The sequence below is a fragment of the Glossina fuscipes genome, unplaced genomic scaffold (assembly GCF_014805625.2).
Source record: "Glossina fuscipes isolate IAEA_lab_2018 unplaced genomic scaffold, Yale_Gfus_2 126, whole genome shotgun sequence".
Classification (NCBI taxonomy): Eukaryota; Metazoa; Arthropoda; class Insecta; order Diptera; family Glossinidae; genus Glossina; species Glossina fuscipes.
Genome location: NW_023998469.1, coordinates 228,108 through 240,621, shown reverse-complemented (window position 1 = coordinate 240,621; position 12,514 = coordinate 228,108). Strand labels below are relative to the sequence as shown.

Genomic DNA, 12,514 nt, shown 5'->3' with positions numbered 1-12,514 from the left:
TTTGTAGGGATTTTTATCGTAACGAATAATATAATCGCAACACTATTTTTTTTTTTTTTTTTTTTGGAAAATGTTTTGTTTAGAAAACAAGCAAAAGAAATGGTCTTATTGCTAATAGTATGTTATTTATATGCATGTGTATGTGTTTAAGGGTGAGTGCATGTGGAATTTTTTGTTTTTTTTTTTTTTTTGCATTTAGATATAACCCATTATTTTACTGTTGTTAACGCTCGGCAGGAAGGTTTCCAGTTCTTTATAATTTTTATTATCTGTATTATTATTATTTTTTAAAATTTATTTGTTTGCTTATTGTTGACTTTTGTTGTGCTTAATAGCTACTAATTGAAATGTTAATAAATTTTTTGTTTACTTGCAAATGTATTTGAATAACATTTTGTTAAAAATAAATAAAATTTTAGAAAATAATATCAGATTACAGGAAAAAGAATGAAAGTTTTAAATAACTACAAGAAAAAAGATGTATAATTAAATAAATAAACAGAGCTAAAAAGAAAAGTAAATAAATTCATGTAAAAAACAGAAAATACGTAAACGATTTTTAAATAGAAAAAGCGTTTTTTTTTTTTTTTTTTTTTTTTTTAAACTTAACAGTATATTAAGTTCATATGCAGTTAATTTTACAGATCTTTGAAGTTGGCACCGGTTAATGGGAATATTTTACTTTTAAGTTTCGGAATTATTATCTGTGCATTATTGTCTGTACAGTTGTTATTATTATTATTATTGTTATTATTATTATTATTATAAATTTAACCAGAGAATAAATTCTAAGACTAAAGTCTTAAAGCACTGGCACCTAAGGCTTTCGGCTTTTATTAAAAACTCTACCACACTTGAGATTTGAACGCACGACCATTGAGTTGCTAGTCGAGACTCTTGCCTACTCGGCCACTTAGGCGGACGTGGCTGTACAGTTAGGTTTTTGCTTACCAACGAAAGCTGTGCGTTTTTTCAGGATGCGGAACGCTTTTGATAATTGCTTAAAAAGAAAAGAGCTGTTCTCGTGCAAAAATCGTTTGTGGTACAATGCGTATTAAGTTTGTGGAGATGCAAGCCGCCCTCAAATGGATTGATTTCATTACACCTTTCGGTTCGAAGTCATTTATTTAAAGGATTAAAGAGTGTTTGTCCTGTTTGTGTGTTTGAAATTTGGTACCCTAATGGTATTTTGGCCCACAGATGAAATCGATTGAATGTTTATCGGATTGCACCGTTTTTACGATCACCCCTTAGATAACTCCTCACATGGAAGAAGCCTTTTTATGAAAAAAATTTGCTGTTTGCAAAATCTCTCGGCAAGCTTTGCTGAGTAACGATGCTTCGTCATATTAAATTTGTGTGAAAAACTTTTGGATCGATCTCCCGTATATGCGTTCCTACGCAAAGGAAACCTTTGGATGCCAAGCAACTATAATTTTTTACATTTTATAATAAAAATAAGTCTGCAATGATGACTTGCAATAAAAGTTAACTAGAGATAGATAGAAGATATTGGTTTTGCTATTTAATTGTGAAAATTAAGGCAAAATGATATCAGACAAAGTGAAGTAGGATATTCAATAGTCGGTCTTGCTTGGCTTTAAAGGTTTTACTTGTTTCTTTCCTCTTTTGTTTGCAAACTTTGCATAATAAAATAAAATAGAAAAAAAGTAAAAACATTCCAATTGTTCAAAACTGACCAGTAAGTACTCTACACCGCTTCGTCAAATAGATAATAAATCTTCACATATTTTAGTTCTAAAATGTCAATTCACGACGTCTAATTCACGCACCCGCTCAGGTATTTTGTATGTGAAAAAATCATTTTGTCTCTACTTCCGTTAGGAAATGGCTTTTTCAAAATAGGGTATTGTCTGGGGGAAGACTATAAAGCCTGTCCAATCCCATTCGTTTTGAATGGTGCTCGTGCTTGGATAACCCCGTGTATTTCGATTGCCAATTACAAATATCGTTGTCTCGTCATACCTAGAGACAACATGTGCGTTTAATAATTCGTTTTAAAGCCGCGTTTAAACAAATCGAAATCACATTATATATATTATTTATTTAAATTCTTCAAAGATTCTGAATAGATTGGCGGATTCATCTCAAGCTTTTCTGGTTGTTGAACACTGCGTCATAAATATAATTTACGTTCACCGCAGATGGTGTAGGATGTACGTTGATAATGGTATTCCTATTTAGGAGCTGGAGGAGATACGAAAGCATGTAGCTGAGTTCCTATATCGGATTATGAGTGTTTATCAACTCTAGTTTATTCACTTCACTCGCATTGCCTTTCATGCCCTTTCGCTGCTTCTTTACACTTTTCATAAGGTATCTGTAGTTAGCAATTAAAATGCACTTTTTTGTTTATGTGTTCATGTGACTTAAAAAAACTGTAATCATTACTTTGTTACTTCTCCCTGCTTCGCCGCTCAGTTTGTCGGAAAAGCAATCAATCGAATTTAGCTACTAATTAATTACTTTTACTTTTATAAGGATAGTAAAAAATTCACTTTAGGGCAAATAAACACTCAACGTTTCAATTACATTTTTATTAACCTTTTGCTTTCAAAAAAAAATGCTAGAGAAAATTACCTTTGATTAAAAAACTAAAATATCCCTTCCGGCTTACATTAAAAAATAAACTGACCCTTATAATGTCGAACTATGAAAAAAGGGGTTAATAGGATAATTTTTCAAAAAGAAGAACAAGAAGAAAATAACAACAACAGTTATAAGATGATAAAAAGAATCATCTCTCACCCATCTCATCTCATTATTTCCATTCTTTTTTTGTTTTGTTTTTTTCTTTTTCGCTTTGACTTCAAATGTTAGCAAATTAAGGATTTAAGAGCAACAACAGCAACACTAACCAAAAGTAGTTTTATGTATAAATATTAAGTTACAAATACAAATAAAAGTTATGAATGCAAATACAATAACAATATTATACATATAAATATATATGCACATATATATAGGGAGGAAGACTAGCTGGCTAGAGTAGATGTAAAAATGGAAAGATTTAGAGAGAATAACAACAACAAAACCAAGTATGGAGTAGGGAGAGAAAAGCATATAAAAGACAGGAGAAGCGCAACGAAATTAACATAGCAAACAAAAGCTATGGCTTTTGAAAACTACACAAAGCATAATAGAATAGCAGAAGACGAGAAGAGCAAAAGCTAATGAAATAAAAATGAAAAACACCGCCGCCAAGTATGATGCGGTTGCTTATTTCGTTTCTACAGGAAATACTATTAGTAAAATGATTTATATGGTAAAAGCTTTTAAATGCAAAATACATAATTGTAGGGAGTTAAAAGAAGGTAGTAAAGACAATGTAGTAAAATTTTATAAAAAGTAAAATTAAATTGAAAATAAAAAAAAAAAAAAATAAATAAATAAAAATGTATACACAAAGATTACTTGTCGTTGTCCATATATAAGTTATATGACTCTGCAAGCAGACAGATTTAAGGAGCATAGAAGTGTGCCTCACTTACCTTCATCATCTGATGAGTACGAATTGTATCCCGTACCGTGACCGGAATTGGCATGCGTTTCGGAACGGCTACGCTGTAAGCCAACATTCACATTATTCGCATTACTGTTTGTCTTCTTGATAGGATAATGGGCACCGCTAGCTACCGTAGTTGAGGACAACAGGATATTAGGATTACTACCTAACTTTGAAGCATTTGTTACATTATTTTTGCCGTTACTGTTATCATTGTTACTATTCAGAGCAGTACTATGAGCTTGAGCACCTTTCCGTGTCAATGGCGATTGAAGCATACGTTGTTTCCATTCCAGCAGACGTTTCATCGATTCTTCACGTTTGCGTTCACCATCTAAATGGGAAGCAGGCGCGTTATTGTTAGTACCCACAACGGGAGGCGGTGAAGCGTCTGCTGGAGGCGGTGGAGAATTGGGTTCATCATCAAATGTTCCCGTTCTTTTCGGTAAGCGAGCACTAGCTGAGCGTAAAAATTGCTCGTTTTGTTGTATAATTTGTTGGGTGGTGAGGCCAGCTGTTAGTAAATTTGATTGCTGTATGGTCGGTGATTGCGGCGTGTGGGGATGGGTTGAAGACGAGCGTACATGAGAACCTGCACCGATCATTTGTGATCTACTCATACGCGGTATACTTGTATGACCGGTTTGATTAATTAACGCGTCTTGCATTAACTCATTGCGTTTATAGGCTCGTTCGTAAGGATTTTCATAGCCAATGGTATTGAGACCGTTATGAGGTGCAGCTAAGAAATCTGAGGATCCGGTGGCAGTTCGATATGACCCGGCTTGTTGCGGTTGAGCCAAAGTTGTTTGTCCCTGAGGATGTTGAAGGTAAAGAGCGCTTTTACGCATTTTCTCGGCATAATTCTCTTCGGAGTAGTAAAAACTGTCTGGAGTACGATTAATATCTAAGCTGGATTTGGGTCGAGGTGCTCGAACTGGATCCGGTTTGACCATATGAGTTAGGTGAGAAGTCGTTGCTGGTGTAGGTAATGCATCGGTCGTTGCTATATCATTGCGAGCTTCATATTCTAGAAAATCGGCCGAATGCGGTCGAATAATGGCAGCAGCGGGACGAGCGCGCAAATTACTATTGCTACCGATGACATTTTGCGTAGACGAGTGCTGCGAAGGTGGTAAGAAGAACAGAAAACATATAATTAACATATGTGGCAAGTATGATGATTAAAATGCTTCTTTAATTAGGCCTTCATGTACGCTAACACTCTTTAAATCGAGGGTTTAGGTTAAATGGGGGGAGCTATTAAGAAATTCTTTTTTTTACCAGACGTAATGGAACATATTGTTCGTGCCTAGGGCTAAGTTGAAAGTTTTGTGTATGTGGACGCAATATCCACACAGTCACGAAGTGTCGGAAACATGCATAGCTCCTGAAAACGCATTGTTTAGCTGTGAATGAATGAAAGGAATGGGATCGTAGTTAGATCAATTTCTTCGCCTCCGTGCAAGGTGTGTGGGACCCATCTAACTTATTAATAAGTAAAAGGCCTCCGCGATTATTTGGGTATATCTTAACCGCGGCCCGGACAGCCGCTCGCCGCTGACAGAATGGCGACGATTCAAAAGGATCGAAACGAAAAGATCAGGTCCCCTGACATAATGATGTTATTTTGTGATCCGGATAGCTATGCTTTAGCCAGCATATAATAATAATAGTGTGTTCCCGGATCACAAGACGTATTAGTTTCTATTCCAATAGACTTTTAATCTTGTCGGATAATAACTTACGGCTATGCTAAGCTCTCAGCCTTTTAAGAGGAAAGAAAGAAACTTCTTCTCGTATACATCTTTGCTTCTCTATAATACTTTGATCGCTCGGAGGCGTACAGGACGGAGAAGAAAAGCCTCTCCTGAATTCAAGATATGTTTTGAAGGATATTTCGACAAAAGAGTTTACTTAACCTCGTTTCAATTTGCCGCTTAAAAGGTGATATTAATGCAATTTTTTTGTTTTTGAAATACATGCTCGTGGCTTTAAATAGCGCTCTCAAGAACTTGGAATTTTTCGTGTTTAAATTTTTTTTCTTCTCGTGTTTTGTTTGTGTACTCTTTTTTTTCACATTAGTTTTTGGTAGTTGCTCACGTTTCTATTTCGAAACCTTGTTAAAATCATAACCGAAAGCTACTGTTAACCCAGTAAACATACTAATTAGAAGTTCAACTTATGTCGGTCGGTCTATGTGCATGTGTATCTGCATATTTTTGTTGGCTAAATATAATAGTTTTTTATAATAGTTTTGTATGACACTTCACGTATATCTCTCAGACCGCATCAGTTTACCAGTGAACTGAATACATACACACAGACGCACTTTTTATATTATTTCTTTTTTTTTTTTTCCTTTTCTTTTCTTTTTTACTAGCTTGTCAAAATATAAAAATCTAGAGCAAAGCTTGGTAAAGCAATTTCTGGGATCATGTTCATATCACTGCAAAAAAAAAGGAAAAACAAAAAAAAACGAATGCAAAACCAACTGAAAAGTTTGTTATGCAATTCAGTTAAAAGAGAGTCCTTGCGTTATTCGACTGACAGTGTGTGCCTGCGTAGATGGCATTTCTTAAACTTTTCAAGACACAAAACTGTTGAAAAAAAAGTTAATTTGGAAATTTTTTAAATAAAAAGCGAAACTATGAGACGTTTTTTTCTTTAGCAAAATGGAAAGTTTTCTTTTCGACAATTGTTGGGAAAACAACAGATGCTTAAAAAGGATATAATTTCTAAATTTTTTTTCTGCATTTTCTATTGTTAAATATTCTTTTTATGGTAGAGTAGTGCAATGATTTAAATGATGTCTCAAATCGGGTCATATGTACATATGTAAAATAGTAGCAAAAGAAATAAATTAAGCATTAGACTAATTAGTTAACATCTGTAACGTCGTAAACTCGTTTCTGCAGATAGTCACGAGAAACGTGATAATTGCGTTTACAATATCTAGAAGCTAATCATTTTAATAATTTTTGTTTATCTATTGAGCAAAATGGAGAAGAAAAACTTATTTATGCGTTGCTTAACGAGATTATTTTTAGACCACTATCTCGAGCAGATCGACAGCAAATGTCTGTCAAACACTTTTCGTAATTATGTATGTAATAAGAGTGAGATTTCAGTGGATTTAGCGCTTTTCGTCTTTTGCATCTCTCTGCGCTTTTATCTCCCTGTTCGTGTATGTGAACGCTTGGCCGAGTTTTTTTCTACCTAATTGCTTAACAAATCCAGTCTTCGTCAGTTCAGTTTACCCTATAATTCGTCCCTGCGTACCTTCTATTATATATTCGTTTTGCTATTTGCAAGTTTTATAGAGTTGTATTCCAATGCGGCCCAAAGCAAGGTCAAAAGTGCAATAAAAAAAATTGGAGTATCATGGGCGGAAGAGCAGCAACGAGAGCTTCTTTTTATTTTTAAAAAATTTTTTTTTTTATCCTGACAGAATTTGTGGCAAGGGTTTAACGTGGGTTCCTGCCTGAAAGGCTTAACCCCACGGTGGCCCAAACCACTTTAAGCGTACTACGCCCCTGGCGAGTTAGACAATCCCCACAGAGTAGGGGCCTAAACAGCACCAGAGTCCAGAACAGTTTATTGTGTATGGAACAATAAACCCCACTCTGGTCAATGGCGAGGCCTAGCTGCACTCAATTGTTCCATTTTAGCTAGGAACTCGCCAACCACAACCACCACGAGTACTCCCCGAAGGGCCGCACCCAAGCGGTCAGGACTCACAAATTGATCAACGCTTGCTTCCGCCATAAGGCTTCCACTGTGCTGTAGATCAATTACCACCATTACCCGCAGGCATTCGTGACATGTGTTCAAAAGTAAAAATAGGTAAAAGGGGAAAAACCTTTCCGTCATATCCCTTTTTTCATTTTTGCATGTATTAAATTAATTTGCCAGATATCTTCTATTAATCGGCCAAAGGGAAGGCCGTCCGTCAATTCCTTTTTGCATTAATAGTATAATTAATTTATTCATTACGACTTTAAGGACAAAGTCCATCATACACCCGCAGGCATACGTGGCGTTGTGAGGCGAGCCTCCTGACCCCCGTGGCTCCCAGTTTGTTTAACAAAGCCTTAGGCATACTTTGGGCGGATGTTAAAACAACCGTACTTGCTTCGGATTCTCCATACTTTCCTGGTTGCCAGCACCAGTGAACTACTTTTCTTCGAAATATATAGGTCTCGGGTATTGCACTGGCATGGCAGAGTAAACTACCATGCACTCGCTAGATTACTACCTTCAACGTACTTAAAAACCATTCATTCATATATTTCCTCGGTAGTAACCAGCTATTGAGTGAAGAGCTCTTCTTCCAGCCAACCCCTCCACCATCTCTCAGAAACTCGTCGCCGAGTTAGTAGCCCAAAACCTTAAACTCTTCTTAGCCGGTCGAAACCGTTGCCCGGGTATCACCACTGGGAGGTGAGAGTTTCGGTACATCTATGCTACCCATCAAAGCATAGTTTATCTCTCCTCTTATCCTGACAGTTGGAAGCCGATTTTTAGGCGGTTTTGTGGTGGCTGTGTTCATCTAACATCACCTGAACGTGACGTTGCTGGGGTGTCATATAAGCCGCGGGGCTTAAGATTCGAATGGTCGGACACCATGGAATTAAGGATTTATATGCAAGCTGTTCATGTTAAATATTTTAAAGGACTTGTTCCTCAATCCGTTTACTATTCCATCAATTTATTTGTCCATTTGTTTATGCATCTCTTCGTCTATTGATCTATCGCCACGTCCGTCTGTCTGCCTACGGTTCCATATTTTTGTTCACCTATCTGCCGAAGGTCTTACAGTGAGTTCAGGCGAGTGATAGGTTCATCGGCTTATTCACTTGTCAACTTATGTCTCCATTCGTCTAATCAATCTAGCTTAACCAGTTTAGACTCTTAAAACATATATAAATTAACTAATTGCTAGATATGTGAAAATTTGCATTTTTCCGACAGCTAGACCCATTAATTGTGAGGAAGAGTTTGCTTAGATTGTTGGATGGAATTTCAATTGTCGAACTTCTCAAAGATGGTCATGGTGGTCTATTTAAAACATCGACGTCTCTCGATCAAAATACAAGAGTCTTATGCAATATTGCAACCCGTCTTGTTCAGAAAAAATGACAAAGCACTGCTGGTTCAAAATTGCAATCAGTTCGCTGTATAAATGGCTCCTCCCCTTTCACAAAGCCCACTTTGCACATTTTGTGGCAGACACTTTCAGCCTACTGATCGCCTAAGAGGCCATTTATGTAGGCCGCGAAAGATTATCCCAAACACAGTCGTATTGGGACGGCTCCTTGCGATAACCAAAATAAGTTTTCGCATATGTCTATTTTTTTAAACAGGATGAATGTAGTTCAACGTTGAGTTTATTTGAAGGAGAACATGAAGTATGTAATTAACAAACATTAAAAAACGTTATTCTCATAATTCCCGTTACATTAAGGAAACGCATATAGTATCAAATTTCTAATGCGTATTTGCGTTTCCTGCAAACAAAAATCAACGTATTTATTATGGTGTGTGGTTGGAGGATGTAAAAATTCAATTTAAGAAAAATCATCTTTAAAACAATTACTAACCAGGACTAAGGCATCTAGAGGGCACACATCGGGACAGACCAACATGTTTAATCATTGACACATCGTATAGCCAAAATAAATTGGTCACACATTTATGCATAGACGTCGCAGTAAGCACGTACGTAAACATAGCAATAGTATACCAGCACGGACCAAAAGCGGTAATACCATTTTCCAAACAGTTGACTTAATTGACAGGATAAAATACGATTTTCAAACAGTATTTCCAACAAGAAAAAAACAAAAAAAAAAAAAAAAAAAAAAAACAACAACAAGAGCATATATAGACCGGACCAGAAAAATACCTGTACAGCAAAATAAATCTATACACATGAATGCACACAATTCACAAACGCCAACAAATACCCACAAACACACTCGTACATTGGCAATTAACAAACAAACGTCATGCATAAATTAGAAGCACTTACTCTCTGCGTCTGTCTGTGCCTACGTGTTTTCGTCTCATCTCTGCATGAAAGTTGTTAAATAACTGTATGTGTTTCTCAGTGTGTCCAGCATTCGGGCATAGAGATATAAAAATTCTAAAGCATATTTTTTGGATTGTCTTCTATTCTCTTGATTTGTTTGCTTTATTTTTTTTTTCTTCTTCTTCTTCTTCTTCCTATATAACTGGAACTGAAATGAAATGGAACGAAACACAGCAAGCAAGGAGCGAAGCAATTGAAGTGAAGTGTGTGGTAAATCAACTGAAATTTTGAAAATCGTAGGCGAAAGGATATAAAAGAAATTTAACAGACCATTGAGGATTTATGACAGTATGAATTAAAATTTACAACAATAATAATAAAAAACTATAAAATTTTGATAATCTATTTGGATTTTCGAAAATATTTATTACCATTTTTTCAGGATTCGAAAGATGGGCATCCCACTATGTACCGCGATATAATAATTATGGGTATGGTAGATGCTATGTTTCCGGTAATAGAATTTGAATTTTTTCACAGGGTCGATATTTGTTTTAGTTTGAACAAATTGAGAGCTTAAGCTGATAGCACCGAAATGAAGATCACACCCATGGGTATAGCGAACATCAACTCTATACAGATACTATTAAATAAAGCAGAATAAAGCAAAATCACAAAGCGACCTAGAGTAGAATGGAAGATCACAATGCGATCTAGAGTAGAATGCGTAGAAGTACAAGCTGGAAGAGTAGAACCTAAGCGGACATTCTTATTCCTTTTCCTATGACGAATTCCGTCTTCGACTACTTTTCTGCAAGACAGATAGAAAGGTTGAAAATAAGACTAGAATAACATTCTCCTTCACTTTTCGTTCGTATTTATTTATTCCTGTCCATCTGTTTGCTCGTAAGGAAAGTTTCACGTAGAGAAGTCTAAGATACGATTTCTCTTTCTCTCACACATACGCAGTTCTGATGTAATCACGTTGTTCTGACGACAGACAAGAAGACTGACAGAAACATTGAAATGAAGATTACGAATTGAGCCGCCATCCTTTCGCGTTTTGTGCGCTTCTTGCTTTTAAGGAAAGTTTGGACTAGAGTGTAAACGCTAGGCGAATCTTCTTTTTCTTCCATCTCCTCTGCGCAGCTCGAATGCAGTCAGCGCTTGCGAGAAGAGAATTGAGTGCCTGAAATCTCCTATCTCTCCTATCTTTTGTCACTCTCTTATTCGATTCGCCGTCAAGAAGTATTGAAATAATGCTTAAATGTCACTATCCTTACTCTTCTTTCCCCTCTGCTGTGTTTTGCTACACTCGTATCAGAAAAATTGGAAGCAGCCCACAATCTGACAATTATTTGTTCACTCTAAACGCCAAATCGATCCATCATAATGCGTTTATATAGAACATAATGGGCTTTTTTCGGCATGAATAAACGGCCCGTACATATATGAAAACTGACTCCGTCAAATGCAAAAGTGCATTAATCGTCGGAGAGAATAGAGGACATTTTACAAAGTCCAATTTTGGTTATTTGCGTAACGAGTAATCCTAAAAGACATGTTTGGCAAACGAAAAGCGTTTATAGTTAAGAAAAAAAAAAAAAGAAAAAGAAAGGATTAGAATTGCTTTCTTTTTTAATTAAGAACTTTTTCTTGGTATATTAAATCCCACTTTAACGATGATCATAAAAGAAGCGACGGACAGAATGACAAAAAAGAAAGGGGAAAGAACGCCTTGCGGCGTACGGAAGCTATACACTTTCGAGCGCCGCAGTGTCAAGGCAATAAAATCCACACGTATATCCAGGTAAAACTGAAAACATATATCACATGAGATTACCAATAACAATAAAAATCCGTATAATAAACGACCACAAAAACGAAATCTGTGAGATTCTTTTGCTTGCTTTAATAAAATTGCTAAAAATAAATTTTCTTCAAATTGAAGTCGTGTGCGTATTTTATTTATTGATTTTAATGTTTTCCATGGAAGTCTTTCCCTTTTGTAGCCTTTTCTTGCATTCTTGCATGATGAGTTGTTTGTTGTGTGTATTCAAGATGAACTGCCTTCTTTTATTTGGCTGCTATTTAAGGCTTAAAGCATGTTTTAAAGATTTCCAACTCAAATTGTAACCGCAGAAGACTTTTACTATTTTTTTTATTCTTTCTCTTTTTTTAAATTTCATTTTTTTGTTAAATCGTTTGGTTGCACGCATACCAAACGACGACCCATTTCCTGCAGGTATATTGTACGTAGTAGTAATTGTGTAACATGCACATGCACCACATTAAAAAACGGTAAATATATAACTACAGTGAAGGGGTTTTTATAAGAGTAGGTACGTGGGTGCATTGTTTTAAGGGCAGTAAAAAGTTCTACAAACTCAATATCACAAACGCATGCATATGCATATGAGCAGACACCAATTTTACTCGCATTCATTTGCAAGTGTAGGCATATTATGTATGCATAGTTTCTTTTTCAAATCTTTTTTTTTTTTTGTTTTTTTGCTAGACTTTATAAGGCATTAGCAGTAGTTCGGCGGCTGAGAAGCAGAAAGAAAAACTTTTTAGAAACGTTATGTATTTGTAAAGAAAAGAACTGCTTTTTAAACAGCCGCTGCTATATCAGCTTGCTAGGCGATGAGAACATTTTAAATCATAAGTATCGTAACGTGATCTCTTCGTTTGAGAAAAAGTGAGGTGAGGAAATGCAAACTGATAGTCCGTAACCTATCTACGGCTACGTTCATCTTCTTTCATTATTTACGAGCCACGCATCCTCTGTTGTAGTTGTGAAATTGTAGAACTGACTTAAGACTTCCATATATCAATTTTATAATTGCAACGGCTACCATACCAGTACCCTTAAGATTAGCGTAATACTATATATAAGAATTCTACAGTAAACTCTTTGGAATCTATTTAGGAACTTTCAGACACGCGGAGTT

At 35.9% G+C, this 12,514-nt stretch overlaps 1 protein-coding gene across 9 annotated transcripts in view; it reads right to left on the bottom strand.

Annotated features, from left to right (window-relative positions):
* LOC119640710 overlaps window positions 1–12,514 on the bottom strand; it is a 102,840-nt gene that overhangs the window by 23,185 nt on the left and 67,141 nt on the right. For all 9 annotated transcript variants that reach the window (XM_038038909.1, XM_038038901.1, XM_038038902.1 and 6 more), the window contains exon 4: window positions 3,513–4,650. In XM_038038909.1, coding sequence (XP_037894837.1) covers window positions 3,513–4,650 — 1,138 coding nt within the window. The remainder of the gene's footprint in view (window positions 1–3,512; window positions 4,651–12,514) is intronic.